The 22,457-nt window shown below is 33.5% G+C and overlaps 1 protein-coding gene across 2 annotated transcripts in view; it reads left to right on the top strand.

The window, feature by feature from the left end:
• The first annotated feature begins 2,354 nt into the window (after positions 1 to 2,354).
• The window catches only part of LOC149426868 (protein lozenge-like), a 91,847-nt gene continuing 71,744 nt past the window's right edge, over positions 2,355 to 22,457 (top strand). Inside the window, exons 1-3 of one of the 2 annotated variants that reach the window (XM_089638907.1) lie at positions 2,355 to 2,653; positions 8,986 to 9,453; positions 17,557 to 17,796. In XM_089638907.1, the coding sequence (XP_089495033.1) occupies positions 9,294 to 9,453; positions 17,557 to 17,796 (400 nt within the window). In that variant the 5' untranslated portion in view covers positions 2,355 to 2,653; positions 8,986 to 9,293. Of the gene's footprint in view, positions 2,690 to 8,985; positions 9,454 to 17,556; positions 17,797 to 22,457 lie in introns of both variants that reach the window. The other variant, XM_089638915.1, reaches the window with a different exon arrangement.

Raw genomic sequence — 22,457 nt, 5'->3', positions numbered from 1 at the left:
GCGTGCCGAGCCGAGCTCCGCCCCCGCCGCACCACGCCCCACAAGTGTGCTGGCTTTCTTCAACAAGCACTTCTACACACCTCGATCCTCATCGCCTCAAAGCCTCCTGGGATTGCAAGCAACAAGTATCAGAGATCGAGTAACGTTACTCAATACTCAGTACGTAGGTAGGTACTTGCTGAGATAAGTGCTTGAATAGATGTGCAATAGTGCATATAAGAACAAGATCTTAGCTTCAACTAAGATTTTCTTTTATAGCAACATCTTTTTGCAAACTACGTGACAATAATATAATTTCTAGTTATACGTTAAAAAATGGGAAGGAAGACTTGTACATATCTTCTTATAGGTGTTAAAAAAACGATTCAAAGAGACACAGAAAAAAATAAATTCCAAAATATTTTATTTTTAACACATAACAGAGTGTAGAAACAACTTATTTATAAATGATTATTTATATGAAAAATATTTTCGTGCAAGTATTTTTTTGTGAATCCGCACAAAAGTCCCAACTACTCCCAACCGTTTGAAGCCAGTGAGACTATGGCATGTGAGATTATACATGGGGTATGTTGTGAGGCTGAAAGTAATGGGAAGGGAAGGAGATGGGGTAGAGCAAGGTGGGGAATTACCTTGCTGTTCAGATCTGGTCACCAAACGCAGCCAAAGCCATTTCAAGCTAGGTTTAAATTCTGAATGGTGGCCTCACACCTAGGTGATACTGACAGAATCCCCCACCCTGGAACGTGAGACAAAATACTATTTATTATTTTAGATGAATAAATTGTAAAATAACATAAATTGAACCCACTACCTCTGGCTTGCTAGTCGAAAGCTTTACCCCTCAACCACGGAGACGGTCAAGTTTTTATTTATTTCTCATTAACGTTACAAAAAATTGTCCTGGTTTGAAATTAAATGTTTTAATACATTTGAAGGCGTGTGTATTCATGTAGTGTAATTAAATCTATGTTTGAATTTTGAAGAAATTAATAAATAATTTAATTAAGTTGTGAACATCTTTTTTTAATTTATGTAAGACGTAAATTATAATCTAGCACATAGAAACCAATTACTACATATTTGATACATGAAAGATCTTTGATTGAGATTTTTTTTTGATTCCTGAGATAGCTATGAAATAACAAATAACTCTATTTCTAATTAGAATAATGAAACACCTGCCAATAAATAACCTTTTCCCCGGTTTGTTAGTTACTATTATAGTGCCTATGACCAACGTCAATAACGATTCAGTGCCAGAGGGCACCATTATATGTATAAGTAACTTGTTGATGACCACTAATCATTTACAATCTTTACTTTGCAGGAATTAAAAAAAACGTAGTTTATTAAAAAGTTCGTTACTTCTTTAGTTCCTACTTTCTACTTTAATCGACTGCAAAGTTAAGATTGTCAAACGTTGAGTACCGGTCTGACTAAAATGCAAAGGAATTAAATCTCGTGGATATCCATTTTTTCAACTGTTAAGTTCGTAACGTTCAGAAACAAACAAATGTTATTTTCTGCGGAATTTCTATGGAATTTTTAATAAACCTATGTTTATAGTTATCGTCGTCTCTGTCTAACGTTGTAGAGCTCAACGGCGGTAAGAGGGATTTACTTTTTCCGCGATAATAAATGTTCAAATCCATGACCGATATTAATATTTAAGCGTGAATTCGATATACCTACTCTCAATTCAGCACAATCAACTGGGCGTTAGTCAAAGTGAGAAGGAAAATAGTAGTACTCTTATCAAAAATGTACACAAATATTATACCTAATTAATTTTCAACTTCTAAAATTAGAAGCTAGGAGAGAAAATGAGGTATTTTTATAATTAATAACTTATTTATTACTAGCCATTACCAATTAGAAACATTGTTATTAATCTCAGTTTTTCCAATAATGTTGTTATAAAAATAATCACCGTATTGAAACCAAAAGACTTTTGTGCTTTTTTCTCGTTACAGTGTTTTTTCTTCATGATTAATTTTTTGATCGAGTATTTTTTTCATTGAAATTAAGAGGAACCCTGAAGTCAGTGAATAAGTTAGAACACAAACTTGGCCGAGATGGGTTATGTAAGTTGTGTCTATTTGCATTAGAAGTAGACGGATATTCCGCACAGCTCACGGGCTTTACGTAGTATCGAGTATGGGAAAAGCGCATGACGCTGTGAGCTGAGAGGCTGCCGAGACTTGCTTGGCCGCTGGGAGGAGGCTGTACTGGGCGTCTAGGCTGGCGAGGCTCGGAGGACCGGGTCGGGCGGCAGGCGGCAGGCAGCACCGCTCGCAGCTCGCAGCGTCCCCGGCTCAGTCCACTCAGTACCGCTCGAGCGCTCGGCACGATACTAGCGCCGGAACACTTTCCCGCCAATATCCACGTCACTTTGACAGCGGCCCGCGTCACTCTGACAGCCGGTTTGTTTCCGAGATGTGTTGTCTTCTAAGAACCGAGTAATTGACTCACCGATCCGAACGATTCAGAGGTGCTCGCCGGAATTTAAATATAGACAAATTATTATTATTATTGTGATCGATCCGATCAACATCGTGTGAATAACTTTCCGTGTCTTGTACACAAGTACCATTAGCGGGTACTGTTAACTTATGTGAGTGACATATTATTATTGACAAGTGACAAAACGGTGAGGTATTTTCAGTGACGTTTTTCGATTGTAGATGTACATCTTTTGTTGCCATTTTAGTCATCAATAAACAACGAATCATACCAACTTCTGGATATGAAATACCTACCTGTAATAATGCATTTACTCGAGTATCCATAAGTACAATAATAAAACAATGAAATAACTAGTTCAATGACGTCAATTTGATTGATTCATAAATCTAATATGAAGCCAATTATAAATATATGGGTACGTCGGTATTAATTTTGAGAAATCTAGCAGCATTTTCTTAACGTATCAATTCTGTAACATTGTATTACCTTAATGATTGAATTATTGAACAAATATAGAATACCTATAGTATAAACAAAGCGCAACAATGTAATTTCTATAGAACCTCTATGGAAACAGGACAAACTCCGTGGCCCATTCCGAGAATTGTGCCGGTCTCGGCCCTGAAGTTAGCGCTAATATTTATTAATATGATGAAGCCTTCGTAGACACTATCATAAACAATTCCTTGTTTTTTTTACACACAGCGGTAAAATAAAAACCAATGGTTGGCATATTTAGCATTTAATGAAAAATTACACAAGTAAATAAACTGAAAGCCCAGAAGCACCAAGCCTAGATGAATTTAACAGGAAAATCAATCATTAGAAATAATTATTTTCTTAATTTGTTTTATTTTTTAATTACGCAAATCAGTAATAATCTATAGATTGTTACTTACTTGTTGAACAACTACAGAAATATATTATATTTCTTCCATCGTGTTACTTTGGTACTACATACTTCTTCATAATTCAGATGATGTTATCAAAGGGGTGTGGTTTGCATTGTACTGTTATTAAATATTCAGAAAAAGTTTATGACCATCGAATTTAAAATTATAATAATGAATCTTATAAATAAAAGGAGCGAGGAGTTCTGGCTTTCGATTTCATGTTAAACAAAAATAATAAAACTAACCTACTATAAGTTAAGAGTAATAATCTTCAAACCTACAGCTTGACCGTTTAATGCATGGATATGTTTATATTTTCAAAATCTGTCCACAATTTCGTTAATCCGTATTTCAATCTATATATTAGGGTATTTTCCCCAAAGTTTGTACATTTCGTTAATCCGTATTTCAATCTATATACGAGTATATTAGGGAATTTTCCCCAAAGTTTGTACATTTCGTTAATCCGTATTTCAATCTATATATATTTGGGCACTTTCTCCAAAGTTTGTACATTTCTTTTATCCGTATTTCAATCTGTATATATTAGGGCATGTTCCCCAAAGTTTGTATATTTCGTTAATCCGTATTTCAATCTATATATGTTAGGGCATTTTCCCCAAAGTTTGTACATTTCATTTATGTCATATCCAACGATTTTGATCGTTTTTTTTCATAGTATCGTCTTGTTATAGAATATTGGAAATTTACATATTTTTAAAATGCAAATTTATTCATTTATGTACTTTATTTAGTCAGTTAAACACAACTGTCGAACTTGTATATATTTTTAATTAATTACTTAGATAAAAAAGAAGCGTACTTTTACCAAGTCCCATACCTATCTACGTTCATTTAACCTAAGTCTCATTTCGTATTTGATTTTAGGTATTTAAGATAATTTTTTTTGCGGTTTCTTAAATAGCTTGCATAATATATTTTTGGAAAATGTAGTTTTTTTTTGATTTGCCAACGTTAGAAAAAAATTAAGTTAAAATTTCTGTTAAATAATTTTTTTTCCGTAGGAATAGTTTTTAAAAATAGTAAAATTATATTACTATTAAACTTTTTTCTATACATGACCGAAGGGTCCCAATAACAATATTTTCTATTAATTACTTGATAAATTGAAGATGTTCACTAAAGAATCCACTCCACTCCATTAGTATTCTGGGCAATCAGGAATACATATTATCATGGTAGTTAATCTCGGAGTTTCTGTACTGAAGATATAATCCTAACTTCTAGTAATCTGGTATTAGTGGAAACTCATAAATAAATCTTAAAAGTAACGAAATGAAAAGTCAAAACTTATGAAAACATGTCAGAAGTTTGAGGAAAAAGCTCATTAATATCCTATTTTTCAGTAATTACGTAGACTGTCAATTCCACAAAAAATAATATATTTTATTTAATTGACTAGTATTCAAAATCAGTTGGTTTAGTCTGTCTCCGTTACGACGTAAGTAATCTTGCTTCCTACCTAGAGTTGTATCGAATTACGCCCCGACCGACCCCCTCTGGGTGTTTTTATCTCACTGGTAAGATAATACTCTTACGAAATCCACGGCTTGAGACACCGTGTCACAATATTTATGTCACCTTATAGTGCCAGGATTGCGTTTGGAATATTTACGTTCATAAAGCAGCACTTGAGTAATTTACCATTTACCACACACCAGGAGATCAGCCACCATTTTATTGTCAGGTCCCTTGGCTTACCTAGGACAATAATATATTTAAAAAAAATTGTCATCCAACTTGAATGCTGAGAGTGGGATCGGCAATTTCAAATATTCTTATATTTTATTTTAAATAATACGAGTTGCATTTAACCCTTAAATGCATGATTTATTTATTTTTCTGGAAAAAATATATTTTGTAGATATTTACATGCATATGCAAGGAAATATAAAGAATTTTATTTTTTTGTAATTTTTTAATGATATTTGATTAAAAAATAATTATTGCAGGTTTACAACACCATGTATTTAATAAAAATTAATATGAACAATTTACGTATGAAAAAAAAAAAAACCTAAAAAATATTCTCAAAACTAATAAGTGTACCGGAAAAATACGAGTTAATACATATAAGTATTGTATTATTGTATCTACTTACCTAAGAAAATCAAAATAATAACAGCAAAACAAAACTGTAATTCTAACCTCCAACCAATTTTCGAGAAATCTTCACTTTGTTAAAGAAAAAGTGACATTTGACATTCGCGAAAGAAAAAAAAGGTGATTCCACTCGATAAAATATATTACCGTGAACTTGATAATTCTAAAACGGCATGCATTAAGTATACACCAAAGAGTTAAAGGTGGTTGAACGGTATGTTGCAGTTTTGCAACAGTATGCATTTAAGGGTTAAGACCAATATTTTTTTTTAAAAATTACATTTATAAGTGCATTCTTGACCATATTATATGTACTTCATCACTTGTACCTGATAAGGGAGCCACGATTCTTGCTTTGATTGGTATATAATATTTATTTTGCTTTAATTTATGAACGTTTTTTAGAAAAACGTGTTTATTTTTTTTCTGATTGGTCATTAATAAAACGCAATTCAGTAACAGTGTGTGGTGATTTTTGTCAACATTGTCGCTTCTTCAGGCAGCTTTTATACACATCACCTTAAAAACCTTTCTATCCAATACGCATGTTCATGTTCAAACCATAAGAATATATACTATATAATAATACATCATGTTCAAACTTTGCAATTTCAACCAATAAAAAAAATTTAAAATATTCCATTTAAAAATCTTTACACTTTGACGATTGTTTTATGCAGATATCAACAATGTCATAAAAATGGAATTTTACAAACTTAACTTATATTTATCTAATCATTTTCAGTCTGACTGCACTCGACTACATTTGCAGTCTGACTGCACTCGACTACATTTTCAGTCTGACTGCACTCGACTATATTTTCAGTCTGACTGCACTCGACTACATTTTCAGTCTGACTGCACTCGACTACATTTGCAGTCTGACTGCACTCGACTACATTTTCAGTCTGACTGCACTCGACTATATTTTCAGTCTGACTGCACTCGACTACGAACTGTATAGTAATAATTATGTAGAACGTAGATTGCATTGCAGAGAAAATTTATTTTTCAAATATTTTGTTTTGACGGATTTTACCATCCCGGCATCGTGAGTTCAATTCCTCGGCTGGCTAAGTCCGCCATTACGACACAAGTAACATTTTCCGCTTACTGCGGTGGTAGCAGGAGATTTTCAAATATTGTCAAGTTGACGAGAATGCTTGTCTTTAATTAAAAATAATAAAAAAATCTAGTTATCTACAATTACACAACACAATTATCCAAATTAACTTAAATAGTTTTTTTAACAAAATAATAACATGGAAATTTATTCAATTACCCGGCTAAAAAATGTAATACAATTGAGTTTTTTACCAGCACCAGTAGCTTTAAGTAAATTTACAGTCAGGGCCTGTGCAGGTGCAATTGGAAAAGTCTGCTCCAGGCGCCGCCTTGCCAAAGCGCCTAGGAACCTAGACGCTGATAATACCTTACACCTAACACAGCGCCCTTAAGATGTTTACTAGCTCCAGGCGCCGATTGGTTCATGGCCGACCCTGTTACACTTTTAATCAGATTTTCACGCACAAAACAATAAAAAAGCCTGTTGCTCTCCGATAGGGGTTTGAAAGGGAGTTCAAAACATTACAAGAAACGCTTTGATTTAAATTTTGGAACTTCACCAGGGGTGTAATGGCATTAGCTTCCTCTCCCGAACAAGGTTCAAGATTATAACATTTTAATTTATTTAATACCTTTTAAAGATAAGCCGATCAATCCATTTTCTATATAGAAATACCTACAAAGTCATTTCAAATAGTAGATATCTACCTACAGGATTTTCTTCTCGAAGCTTTCGTATAACCACTGCCAAACTATTATTACGTGCCCTATAAATAAGATTTGTTTATTTTTTTTTATATTTAGTACAGGATATTCAAATCATACATTATATAATATTTTGACTGTCCAACTAGGAGGATTTCCTGTTTTAGTATAGTCAAATTTGAAGAATCTCTTCAAATTATTGTTAATTCCGTTTAAAAACGGGATTGCAGGCCCCAAGATTGCAGATTCTTAATAAATTAGCAATAGTCATTTTTCTCCTTGTATGGCATACATATTTTGAACAAAAAAAATAAAGAAAAAAAGGATAAGATAAAAAAGAATAAAAAAATAAAAATAGGTTAAGACATAAAGTTAACTGATGTTTGTGTAGTTTTAAAATAATACTGATAGTATAATAATTGGTGCGTATACTTAATAATAAAGGATTAAAAAATATAGGTAGTCAATTGGTGTTTGCTTTACATATAAATTAATTACTTAGTCCGGAGATGTATCCTTTGTTTTATGTACCTTTCTTTTATCACCCTGAATCATTATTTAAAATAAATCATTCGAGCTCAATTGGTATCTTGGACCTTTATAAGGGGGCAATAACAATATAGTCAAACCCATTTTTTGTAAATAATACACTTTAAATGCGTTTCGACTTCGAATCTGGAATGGTATGAAAGTTAGACAGATATAGATATTTGGGGAGTCAGTGGCCCCAATCATGTCAATTATCTCTCCATCATTGCACGATGGTCCAGCAACCCGGCAGTCCAGCACTGGTGGCAATCCACTGGCCGAACCCATTGCCCATTAGCATAGCCAGAACCATAAACTATGCTCGCGGTACTATTAGGTACTGCCGATAATTGCAGCGAGGTTAAAATGGTTGTTTCTTTGTATTATAACATTTACGTTACGGCCACTATCGACGCAATCAAACTAATTGTTTTCCCGACTCAACGTGTGCCATTTAATCATTGAAAAGCTTAATTAAAATTGAAATTCGCTTTGGTATAACATGGGACGCTTAGATGAAATCATAAGTTGGAAACGCCACAGTTAAAAAGCAGTTGAGTGGACAAATGCGTCGGGTTCAAACACCCAACTAGGCGTCGTGGGCTCAATTCATCTGCTACCTAAAACCTCCATCATTGCACGAGTAATATTCTCCTAATATGTGATGATACACGGAGGAAAATATATTACTGATTTATTAAAATTCTATTAAAATAGGGATTGCAGGTGGTTTCCTGAAAAACTTTTTGTATATTCCTAATATATCAGATTCATACACCTGCAATGGTTTTTTTGAACACGTATTCTAAAATCGCGATACCACATTCCTTTTTTAATAAAAGTTTGACTGGAAACCTATCAATTCATTCGTTTAGGGCTTACAGTTCCATTTTTAACCGGATTACCAATAATTTGAAGAGATTCTTAATAAATTAGCATTCATAAATTAGCATATTAGTAAGTTTTTTCCGTGTGGTAGAATTAAATGAATTGTTGTAGTTTAAACTCTTTAAAAATAAATTAATACTTGAGTCTGGTCAGGTCAAGAACGAAAAAATAAAAGAATATGGTATAGGACGATATATGATTTATATTTTCAGTAATTTCCGCTAGTAAAATTAACAGCACAAATACATTTTACTAATATATGGAATTAATAAATTCATGACGTTTAAACATTATTTTATTTATTTATTTAAAGGACTGAAAACTAACTGAAAGAAACGTAAATAAATCGCGGCAAAGTGAGACTGAAAACCAACAAAAACTGTTATTATTAAATAAAATAGTGACCTCAAGCTGCTCTATAATCATCTCTTCAAATAACTGTGTAACTACTGAAACTTTTCCTGAAATAAAATTGAAACTTGCTGAAAACTGATTGTGAAATAAATAAAAGTGTTTAGTGAGGCTGGAAGTGATCTATTCTAAGTAATCGTGGTGTGGTACGGAGGGGGCGGCGGCAGTCCCGGTCCCGCGACGGTGCCCCCGTGCGGAGCCCCGGCCCCCATGCACCTGCCGGGTGGGGGCTGCGGGCGTGCGCCTCCCTCCCCGCCCTCGAGCCCGCCCGGCACCATGGAGCACCCGGGGGGCTCGCCGCCCTCCCATGATTTGTGGTGGACAGAGGGACTCATCTGCGAGGCACAGCAAGAGCATCCCAATGAGTTAGGTAAATAATTTACAACTCTTTTTTACAGTACTCCCTACAATTTTGTCTTGTTCTTGTTACTTTTATCAAATACCCTATCAAAGATAGTGTTTTAGCAAAACCTCCTAGATCACAAGGCCGGGACACTCATTCAAAGCCGCCTCCATTCAACTTGTATGGGATTTTATAAAAAAATAAAAAATTTAACGTTTTTTTGTTTGTTTTTCAAATTATTAATTTATATTAAAATATTTTTAAATGTTTTAGTTAATTTAAAAAAAAAAATCATTTTTTGAGGTTCCTATACAAGTTAGGAGGCTGATTTGATTCAGTATCCTAGCCTTATGATCTAGGAGGTTTAAGCAGTAAGGTTGTATGTAAGATACCTAATTTTTCAAAAAAAAAATTTTCGATTTCTATAATTTACTAACGTAAAATAAAGAAAATAATTTCAAATAAAATCCATTAAAATGTATGAGATAAAACCAAGGCGCACGACTCACACCGCTAGGAGGCGCCAGTTTAGCATATTGCCATCAGAATGTATGGGAAGCGCCAGAAGTTGGAAGTATTAGTATTTGGTTATGCGAATGAAAATTACCTAGATGATGTTAATCGTCCCCTTATATGTAAAACTCACTGTGCCTTACTAGCTATACGACATGTAGTGATTTTTACCTGTAATGGTACATAGTACCTCTAGATATTATAATTGTATGGTAGGTGAAGCTAAAAGTTTTTATAAGAAAAATATTGTAGTATACACACTGACCCCCGGATTCCTACCCACCCCTCATTCCTTCTTCCTTCCAAGAACTTCCTCTTCTTCCTTTCCTAAAAAGACCCTCCACACAATTTCTCAAAATTGAGGGGAATTATTTTCGTCAGGGCCTCTCGTATGGAGCTAAAGTAAAAAAAATACATCTACAAATTAACCTATCTAGTGTTAGTTAACTTGAAAAATTACGACATTTTAATATTGGACCCGTTATATTCATATTAATCGAACAAAAAATGAACACCGCCATTCAAAGAATATGTATATGAACGGGGTGCTAATGTATGTTCACTGGACCTAGTTCAGTGAAACCACGCGCGTTGTCAGTAACATATCTTAACTTTAATAATGAATCTAAGCATCTATGAGAATTTGAACAAAATATATAAACATTTCAAAAAATTATTTTTCATTCATATTTATTAAAACATCTTAAAAAGTTTTAGTTAATTTAAAAGAATAAATAAAAAAAAATTAGGATCCCATTCAAGTTAGGAGGCTGATTTGATTCAGTGTCCTGGCCTTGTGATGTAGGAGGTTTTGGTTTTAGCCGCTTAAAAAAATTTTAATGTTTGAGCAAAAAAGCAGTAAGATCGTACGTGGAATACCTAATTTTTCAATTTATCGCTTGTCTGATGTGATAAGTAGTTCTAATTTCGAAAATCAAAGGTTCATTGAAGTTGGATGATGTTTTACATTACACAAGAATATTTTAAAATACTTAACCCATGTTTATCTCAACTATTCCTTCAGCTTCTGATGAATTCAATGAAACATTTTCAATACCGCACATTCTTTCTTGAGCATATTAACAATTTCATTTGCCTATCTGAATGAAGGCCGGGAAAGGTCACATGTAAATCGGTGACAGCAGATTTGTTTCTAATCCGTTATATGTACCTATATTTACCACTTAGTAAATTACTAGTAGTTATTATCTGTTCATTTATTTTTACTATCTTATTCATCGCTTTTGAATTTTTTATGGATGAAAACCCAAAGGAGTGTTTTAGCCTTAGTCAAGTAGATAAAAATTTTAAATTTGATAGTTTGTAACTTCCTACATCCATCGATAAAGAGGGTAAACTCAAAAGATGGCGCTAATTTAATAATTTAACTAAAATATAATTTTGCTAGTCGTGCTATGGAATATTTATTTATTTATTTATTCTTTTTCGGGAAATCGACAGTTTACATTTAAGCAGTTTGTACATAAGTATTACATAGTAAAATAAAACCAATTATGGATTTCCTCCTTGTGAATTTAACTGAGACATCGTAATATGGAATAAGTTATTTAAATTTGTGAGAAAGGAATATGAATTAAAAAAATTATACAAAACAAAAGAGTATATAAAACGAAACATTTATAGCCATGGAGAGATGTTGTAGATATAAATCAAATCATAATAGAGATATAAACAATATAGACATAAACAATATTCACAAACCATCAGAGAAATATTCTTTTATGGTTCACAACTGAAAAAATCAACTTTGGATAATACGCTATTGTTATTATGATGAATTATTTTTTTGCCGCTGTAGATACGCAATATGAATTTGAATATGTAGTTTTGTCTTTAGAAAAACTCTATTCTTTCAAGAAAGGCATACAAATACAGTATTGATTATATAGATTCAATCCAATATTATATTTGTAAGCATTTCTTGAATGAATTGAGTTTTTATACGGACAAGAATATTTATTCATATTCATATTACATGGGTACGGGCGCAAACAAATAATTCGTCTTAAGAGGAAGCTACAAGCCAAAAATGTGTTAATTCTTGAAATACCTTATATTGTAGGTAATAGACATTAAAATCGATTGACAAACGGAGTCTAGAAACGTTCGATTTCAAGCACAAAATTGGTTTTCATTTATTTTGTAAATAATTTTATAAGAAAGCAAAAAAGTTAATCAAGTGAAACTGTCAGAAATAATCTTAGCTATAATACTGTATTTTTTAAAGTTGTTTCCTTTATGCGTTCATACATTTCTATTGAAAAAATATTTTTTTTAGTAGTTAACATTTATAATTTCTATTGAGTTATTTATTTTTTATTTGTATTCTACTCAAGTGAAACGATAGGAAAACCTTCAATTTATTTAAAGCATATTTTTAGGTATTCATAATGTACACCAATTCGTAATAAAGATTAATCAAAATAGTGATTTGGCATTAAGCTTCGCTTTAAGGTTAAACGCGACGCTCGTTGTAATCTAGGTGCTCGTGATAGCGTTTATTAATTTATTTTATTAAAATACTATTTTTGCAAGGTATTGCTTTACAATATTAAAATTATGTTTTATTGTTTGCGGCCGTACATACGCAATATGAACTTGATTAATAGTTTTAGTTTTCTGTAAAGAAAGTCAATTCTTTCAAGAAAAGCATACAAATACTACATTGCATTAAATCAACGACACGATATTGTATTTGTATGCCTTTCTAGAAAGAATTGTGTTTTAAAATGAACAAAACACAAGTTTACCTATAATAAAAAATAATTTATGTTAATGTTGTAAAGTAACATTAACAAAACGCAAAAAGCGAATGTTTATAAAAACATTGATTAACGCCATCTATGGACACGTAGATTATAACGAGCGTCGCGTTTAACCTTAAAATTTTAAGACTTAACTCGCAAAAAGTGTATTTCAATAAAATTATTAAATTAAAGCTACCTATGAACTTGTAGATTATAACGTACGTTGCGTATAACCTTAAATTGAAATTAAAATAACCATTAAGGCGATGCACTACGCCGTGTAATATTTTGAATTGAGCCACTATCAATAACACTCCTTACGTAGATGGCGATAAGGTTTAAATTCCCGTTTAACACCATCCGCCGGTTTTGATTTATTTTTTAACATGGCCAAAAAGTGTCTTTTATTTTATTTTGTGGATGTTCAGGCATAAATATTTAATTTTTTTCCGAACATTTTATAAATAACTTAATTTGCAACATTATAAAATAAAATCATAACCGAAAATGGGTTCGTAAGTAGGAGATTTTGAACTTTAAAGCAGTTTTCATAGGCCTTATACATTACTATTACTTATACTCGATTGTTTTAAAGGCCAGGATGTATTCTACTCGCAGTATTTAATTAAAGCATCTGAAACATTTCTAGGTGACCAAATTTTCAAACCAAAAACACATGATTTTGCATTACTACGTAAGGCATCTCCTTAAAATGAAGTTCTTGCCCGTAATATTTTATTTTTATTTTATCCGTGTGTGGGTTGCTAATACATATTGTTTGCACCGAATCATTAATATTGTATATATAATTCAATTTATATGACTAATAATTTCTGCAATGATTTTTTCAACTTTAAAAATAATATTTTTTAATCCCTCGCATTGTGTTATATTTTCTCATAAATATTTATGTATTTATAAGGATTATGTATAATGACAATGATGTCATGTAAAATGGTGAATTCTAAGAAAATATTATATTATCAAAGAATTTCTATTTTGATATTATCATATGAGATGTCCTCATATCCTGAACATTGCGACACATTCGTATAATTTTTTTTTATTAATTTAAAATTTCTCCTTATCAATAAATTTTGTTTGTAATATATTTGACTCGTGAGCTCATCACGGTGGATGTCAATTTTTCATTATAATAATAGTATTTGGAGTTCCACAACAGTTTCCTTATAAAATCTTTTTAGCAGTAAAAAAACTATTTTATGGGACGATACTTTTAACGATTTTTGCCAAATGTTGATTTAAGCTTAAAAAAATTACCAACCTTTTAAATGGTATCTTACTGCACTTACAAAATAATTAAACGTGTTATTTTCGGTTGTCTGTGAAATATTCCTATGTAATGAACTTAAATTTCATTTTAATTTTTAGAAATTTGGAACTGACGATTGTATGAATTCAATTAAGCGACGAAGTCGGTATCGGAAACCATGAATTGTTTTATTTTTATTTAATTTCAATTCTGCATTTGAAATTTATTCATAACATTTGTTTTTGAAAGAAATGTAATCCTTAGGCAAAATACTTTCAGCTTCACAAATCAAACAATTATATTATTTCATGATTTTTCACGGTTCTGCGCTAGTATCAATACTAGTTGTTACCTGTTACCTTATCATGGGTCTGCGCTAGTATTAATACTAGGTGTTACCTATTACCTTATCACAGGTCTGCGCTAGTATTAATACTAGTTGTTACCTGTTAACTAATCACGGAACGTAACTTCACTCATCAAGATGAAAACTGAGCAACTGTGTTTTTAATAGAACCAAAAATGTAATACTATAACTAAATAGGTATTGAATAAAAAAATACAATAGGACATTATGTACAATAACCTACCACTTGAAGTAATTAAAAACCATTGCAAGCTGTACGCACGCATAAAATGCAACACTTCTTGCTAAAACTTCTACATGTATATGTATTTTTTGTTTATTTTTAAGGGGAGGCAGGCCCCTTCCTCACTTCTGGGTGAGTAGAGTCGTGAAAAACGAGTTTGACGGTGTAAAATTTTTCAAATACAGTACTACTGAGTTGAATTTACGTCACTTCCACAAAATTCCGTTAGGTCAGAAATTTGTCGTTTTTTCCATTATCAGCAAATATTAGTTGACCGTCACCGTCTAAATCTCAGCAAGTTTGGCTAAACACCGTCCAGCGCCTGAAGTAATGAACCATTAAACCGCACTTGGTGTTAGCTACTTCTAGTTGCCTCCAATCAGGCAATCGGGTGCCTTGCGTTTAGAATTCGCCGATTGTAAATTAATATAAATAATCGGATGAGCTCGGTCGGATGCTGTATAACGTCGTAATTAATTTATACTACAAAAAATACACGAACTGCTTCGTTAGCGTTACTGTTCCGTCTTCTGGACTTGGGTTATTTATTGTGTCGAACCTCATTTATTTACACAAAAAAATAAGATTCTTGTAAAACTATACAGGCTAAACTATTCTTCAGAAAATATTCCAAGGAAATCTTACTACCCGAGCTGACAGTAAATTACCTCTTTCTGCATTTCAACAAACGAACACAGTTAGGCGAAGCTTAATGCCGAATCACTATTTTGATAAATCTTTATAGCGAATTGGTGTACATTATGAATACCAAAAAATATGCTTTAGACAAATTAAAGGTTTTCCTATAGTTTCGCTTGAGTAGAATACAAATAAAAGATAAATTACTAAATAATAAATATAAATGTAAACTACTAAATAAAATATTTTTTCAATAGAAATGTATGAACGCATAAAGAAAACAACTTTTAAAAAATACTGTAATATGGCTAAGATTATCTGTGACAGTTTCACTTGATTAACTTTTTGCTTTCTTATAAAATTATTTACAAAATAAATAAAAGCCAGTTTTGTGCTCGAAATCGAACGTTTCTATACTCCTTTTGGAAATCGATTTTAATGCCTATTACCCACAATATAAGGTATACCAAGAATATACACATTTTAGGCTTGTAGCTTCCTCTTAACGCCTGCTTATTTTATGCGTATGATGCAGTTGCTACAGCTTTTGTGTAAATTCCACTTGATTGTTGTTATTATTGTCTAAATAACAACAGTCAACAATTAATTTTATTTATTTTATATTATTTAGGTATCTAGAACCTGCACAATAAAGAGTCATTTGACAATCTCCTGTTGAATGAATTATTATAAACTGACCCATTAAAACGGGTTTGATTGGAATGTTTTTATTTTCGAACAATTGAATGTTTAACTTAATTTTTAATAATTTTAACAAAATTCAGCATCAACGTCTGGAGATGACTTTATAAATAATCTTCCACTTTTTGCCTTATCTTGCCAAAGTAGTTTCAGCCAGGGAATGATTAAAACGTGCAAACATATAAAATTTCGTATGCTATGGATTTCTACAGAGTTGCGATGAGTGGATAGATCATAACTTTAAAAGACTTCCCTGATAGCTTTCTCCGAATAAAATTAATTTGTAACCAATTCAATAAGATTTATCAATTGATTTATGTAAAATTATTTACTACCCGAACTGACAGTAAATGACCTCTTTCTACATTTCAACAAACGAAAACAATTAACGCCTGCTTATTTTATACGTAAGATACCGTTGCTCCTTTTTTAACCCCCAGGCCTAGGCAGCGAGTCTATGGCTTGGTCGATTATTATTAAGGTCGTAGCAATAATTTAAATTATCTGATTTTAAACGCTTTATACTTTGCAAGTGCTAGTCTACTGTCGTTGTTCTCGTATCCTGGTTTCATACTATGGTCCTGGAATGCGCAAGCTAATATAACTTTCATCTTTTATTAACATCATAAACCATGCAGTTTCTCCCGTTTCTTTCTCCTCCTTTGACCCGTCCGGAAAATAAAAGCGTTCCTTTTCATAAGATAACCCCAGTTACAGAATACAATTGGAGATTAAAAATTCTACAATTATATTGTCTGCAACTGGATGCTGCTTTTAGGTATTCCTGACTCGTTCAAGCTATCAGATATCATTGAGGTATTGCTGCCCGCGCGCCTCTTTACCTCAATGAACATAGTAATGGTAGATTCAGCAACTTACGGCCTCCACAGCTTTTCTGCGTGCGAATGTGTCTATTGCATATTTTTTGACAGATCAGATTGTACGTTTGCCAGGTGTAAGATTCCATATTCTCGTTTCATTCCTGCTTTCATAATCTGTTGCACTTAGCTGATGGCTGATGGTAATTTGCTTATTTTATATTTCCTCTATTCTCTCGTGTAATTAAATCAATAATTTGGCATGAATTGATTCTACAAATCCACTTACTTTCTTAAGCCTTCTACGATATAAGATTCCTCGTTAAATTAATCAAGCAAATTAAATATTCATCGTCTTTTTGTTGTTTTTTTTATACTAAACAATTCAAATGCCTGAACCCTTTCGCAAACTGCAACATTTGTAGAAATTTAAATTCCAAATCTCGATTCCTTTGTAAAACCCTGTTAAGTTTTAAAATAGGTTTTTTCTATCCAGGTACATTTTACTGAAATGTCTCACTTTCTATTAACGACATATAAAACGTAAAGATAAGTTGCAGAGCCAAAGTTTTATAAAGTGTTCCTGAGGGAATATCTTTTCACACAAAAGTTTCTGTAGATAAATTAGAAAGGGAGATCTGGCTTGGAAGCGTGCCGACTGTCGTTGAACTACGAAACTGCACGGATTATTAAAGTAGCGAGATGCTACTTCCTTGATACACTTTGTTAGACTGATTCATAATTTTAATGGTTCATGCATGATTATAATTATGAATCTCTTGTTTGTATTGTCAATGAAAATATTAAAGGTTTTATTATGTTCACAGTAAGAACGGGCAGTCCCTACTTCCTGTGCTCAGTGCTGCCCAACCACTGGCGCTCCAACAAGACGCTGCCCGTGGCCTTCAAGGTGGTGGCGCTGGGAGATGTGGGAGACGGTACGGAGGTGACTGTCCGCGCTGGTAATGATGAGAACTACTGCGCTGAGTTGAGGAACTCCACCGCTGTCATGAAGAACCAAGTGGCCAAGTTCAACGATCTGAGATTCGTCGGCCGGAGCGGCAGAGGTTAATATGTTGATTAATTCTTATGTTATTTAATTATACTATCTCTATCCGGTGCAATTAGTCAAAAAAATCATTAAAAAAAATTAAAAAGCAATATTCAGTATCAATAGTTAACGCCGCAAAAGAAATTTCAGGGATTTACCGGGTCTGAGATTTTAAAGCCGGGATCATCCGCTGACGAATGCTTACTAACCGTGAGTTCGCATCCTACAGCTAAATTTAATTTTTTTTTAAATACAGAATCGTGCCCAACATATAAGCTGCCAAAAAGTAGATATTTGCGATCAGTCGAAAAGTTGGTGACATCGCAGTACGTGCGTGGCAGTAATGCAAAGTTCTTAAAATACCCTCCACACCGCATCACCAAAAATTGCGTACGACCTGGGTATTGCGTACGACCCTGTAACAAAAATAATCCAAAGTAGTCATTATACCTACCAATAAAGGTCTCGACACAAACCAATATATCTCTCTATTTTATTGATATTTTAGCACATATTCATCACGATGTTATTAGGTAAAACTTAAATGATAACATTTATGGGACAAGTCCCCTTTTTTAATTAACGAGATTAAAATGTATTTATTTATTTATTCTCGCCATGAAGCCTTTTCAATGTTTGAAGTATTTAATAGAACTATTCACTGTGTCGGGAATCACACCCGCAATCTCCCGACTCAACCAACACGCTACAGAAACTGTCAACTGTCAACGTCAAGCACGGTCTTCCGTTTAAATTCATAAAAAAACTTACCAGTGATATCACAGATAGTGGTGATAATTTTCATATAATACATAATTTAAAACATTTTCTTCCTGTAGGAGAATCTAAAACGTCAGAATGAATTATTAAACTTATTTTACGATGAGACTTTTTGATGAACCCACATCAAATACACGTCGGTGCATTCATGTAGAATGGTGGTTGGGCATCGCTATCAATAACAAATTTCATCTCTACTAATTATGTTTTCATCAAATTCGAATCCATCAGAAACACTTTCAAATTGGAAATATCTCTAAAACAAATTTGTCCCGGTGCCGCGGTACTAGGGCTGTTTGGTGTGGGTGGGGGTGGAGGGTGTCTGGGGGTGGTATCGGGTGGCGGGGGGCCGCGGGGGGCCACGGGGGCATGTCAGCAGCAGCGCCCGCGCTTATTACCACCATAATTACGGCAACAGTGCAGGTGCGCACATAATGTGTCTAATTTTCAGTTTTCCCAACGAAATGTCGCATCGGGAAAGTGCAGCACGAATGCAAATAGCGAACGATGAAATCAAATAATAATAATAATGATTGGACTGATTTAGAATTTGTTTCCATAAATTTGTTAAGTAGTGTGTTTCCGATGCAGCTCTGCCAGTATTGTGATGATAATATTGGTAAATATGAACATCTGTTTCGAGGATTCACCGAGTATCATTATTTTGCGTGGGTACTTAGCATTACTTTTGTGATACGCACATTATTTTCATTAAATATGGTTGCAAACCAGGCTAACGCACTGTATAATTATTTAATGTACATGTAAATAAGTCTAAAATTGGTTAAAATTTATCTGTCCATACCGATTACTTTTATATGATATTATGATTAAAAAATTTGAGGGAATTTCACCACGAAATAATAATAAAATTCGCAAACAAATATTACTACCCATATTTAAAAATACCTACTACCAAAATCTTATGATCATACCTCGAGGCTTGTGACAATTTCTACTGCTCTCCAAAAGTCTGTTAGTAAACATATGTGCAATAAAAATGTTGCAACATTATTCCAAATATGTCGTTGACTATGTTGCTAAATGACGTATTTGCACTGATCATATTAATGAATTCCTTCTATAAATCACCTCGGGGGCATTATTTTTATTAAATAAATTCAATCTCGTGTGCATCCAACAATTTAGACCCTTTTAGGCAGATCCAATGTGACACTTCATCAATAGAGTGCACAACAAAAAAGGCCTACATATATGCCTACATTCAGTTCGCAAGGATCACAGAATTCAAAAATATGGTAATCCACCGCAGCTGTAATAATATAGTCTACATAATGAAATAATTACCATCAGATTTCTCATACACCTATGATATAAAACAAATGGGACCCAGCAAATACTCCTGCAGTATACCACAGCTTTAAGGTGCTGCCACACGCAAAGCTCACATCAACAGATAATATAAAGCACAATAGCGCTCGCCATACAATCCCATACAGACCCGACACACGTAAAAAGATAACGCGCTATAAGTGTGGTTCTGAACTTCGCTAACCGAATTTATTTTACGTAACCGCTCCCGACGCGATATTTGAAAAGTTATGCGTCCCCCTCTCCGTCGTAAAAAGGAGAGGGGGTCATTTTAATTACGGAGCTACCAACTAAGTTCCGTGTTCCCTTTGACAGCCATGACATAAGCAGCCTAATAATGCATTTCTTATTTATTATGTTAGCTCATATCGTCATGTGTGCTAGTAAATTTAGAAACATAAAAAAAACCTTATTTGGCAAACATACTTAACATATATTTAAAATATAATCAATATTTGAATTTGAAGTAAACAAATTTTCGCCCTTTCAAAATTAATCATATTTTTAACTCAGTATGTTTATATGGTAATATCATTCGGTTTTTTGATAAAGTTGGACGGCCTGATACCTACATAGAGAAGCTTCTAGTTTGTTCGTTTGTTGATTGTTTTCAATTGTTTTCCTGGGTAATCTGGTTTGCTCTCGTCAGCTCTCGTGCTCTCTTCTCGTTCCCTGCCCTGGTGTTGGTCCTTGCCGCCTTTGCCTTCGACATTTTTGGAAATCGACGTGAGCTTATTTTACAATAATTTATTATATGTCGCTTTCGTCGATCGGCGTGCGAACTGCGAATTTCCTGATTCGACGGAGAGGTTATGTCAGGTTATGTGAAAATGCGCTATTTACGCGCAGATTGTTTAAAATCTAAAAAGTTTATAAATAGCATTTATAATTATATAGTTGGCGGCATCATCATCTGAGGATGAGCTGTCCAACAGATCCAGCAATAGGCGACAAGTATCATCCATTTCGAAAACGTGCTCAAGCTGTCAGTAAGTAAAGTTGTCACTTTGACAGATGAAATTATGTTCCTCGGCCGCTCTCGAATTCAACTGACCCCCTCTCCTACCATAGGAAGAAATATTTGATAGCGTCGTGTGTCGGTAGAAAAGATGATGCGCTGTACATTAACTTTTGATGTGAGCTTTGCGTGTTGCAGCAGCTTTATGCGAAATCAATTGGCCTCCGAAAGCTGCTGGCTGGATTCTCAGAATTCACTGTATCGAATGAAGGACTTATTTCCAAAGTTTAATTATGTATTAAAACAGTAAAATTTATTTATTAGAATATACTTATTGAATATTAAACTCCGTTTTCATATTACATCACTGAAAGTGATGTTAAAAATGATCAATGAAAATATGATATTAGAATAAGACGCCGAAAATAAAAAGATAAATGTATCAACTGGGACTCGAGCCGGACTTACCGGACTAGATATTCTGGGTTCAGACTAACACTCACTAAAACAATAAAAGTATTTATCGATCTCATAGTTCAATTTAAGAATTACTGACATTATCATCAATATTATATTGTTATTGGTCCCTGAAAGACTAGAGGATATGGGTTCGAGTGCCAGTTGCGATCGTCATCCTTTTATCGGTGTCTTTTTATTTTTACATATGTTCATTGAGAGTTGTTTTCAATCGTTAAATATGAAAATTGAATCTAAATCATCCCATTTTCATTGATGGATCTCACATTCCGGTATTCAAAAGGTGGATTCCGAACATCGCATTGTGTACTTCGAAAATAATATTATGTCCATTCCTTCGCAACACGCTCTTCCGAAGACTTCAATGTAGGCATATTGAAGGAATCTCCACACGCTCGCCCACACACACACGACAAGATGTCCAACAAAGTCCAAATGCCCAATGACTGTCAGCAATCAAACGCTTCACAATCCAAGTTACCACACTCTTTCACTTCCCAGAGTTCGCTGTTCGCTGTTGGCACTCGGCGGCTGCGATGATTTATACCACAATAATGTTTGTAACGAGTGGATCTCGTGAATTTTTCTCGTTCCCTAACGAATCTCAAGCTCACATGTGCGTTCCTATGATATATTTTTCTTTTATGTTGGCATATTTTAATTTTCAAACCGCATGTCGCGGTTTTGGCGGGCACTGGAGACGGTTCTCCGTTTTGTTGCTCATTGTGTTGGCATCATGGCGAGGCGTCCATATTGCTAGGATACACATTTTATTTCCTCTGTACTTTCGAAATTTAACTGCACGACCGCAAATGATTATTTATTATTGAAAACGCTTCGTAAATACGTTCAAAGCTCGGCGTTATGACGCATAGAAATTAAAGAATGCTCTTAAAACAGCAATACAATGTTTCTATATTGGTGCCTTCATGTGAGGCTGTAGGCAATGCCCGAGGAGGTACCCACTTGCCTAACATCAATACCTGAACACTGAACACTAACATTTCATGTAGCAATTGTACTGCCTAATGAGAATATTTCTACATACCTAACATAATAGCAGTTAAACTGAAATAATTTAATGCAATTTTGGTTTTTAGCAATTTGCAGCATCTTCATGCCTTGGCTTG

The sequence above is a fragment of the Hesperophylax consimilis genome, chromosome 1, assembly GCF_061612785.1.
Source record: "Hesperophylax consimilis isolate HC1 chromosome 1, BYU_Hcon_1.0, whole genome shotgun sequence".
Lineage (NCBI taxonomy): Eukaryota > Metazoa > Arthropoda > Insecta > Trichoptera > Limnephilidae > Hesperophylax > Hesperophylax consimilis.
This window is presented reverse-complemented; position numbering and strand designations above follow the sequence as displayed.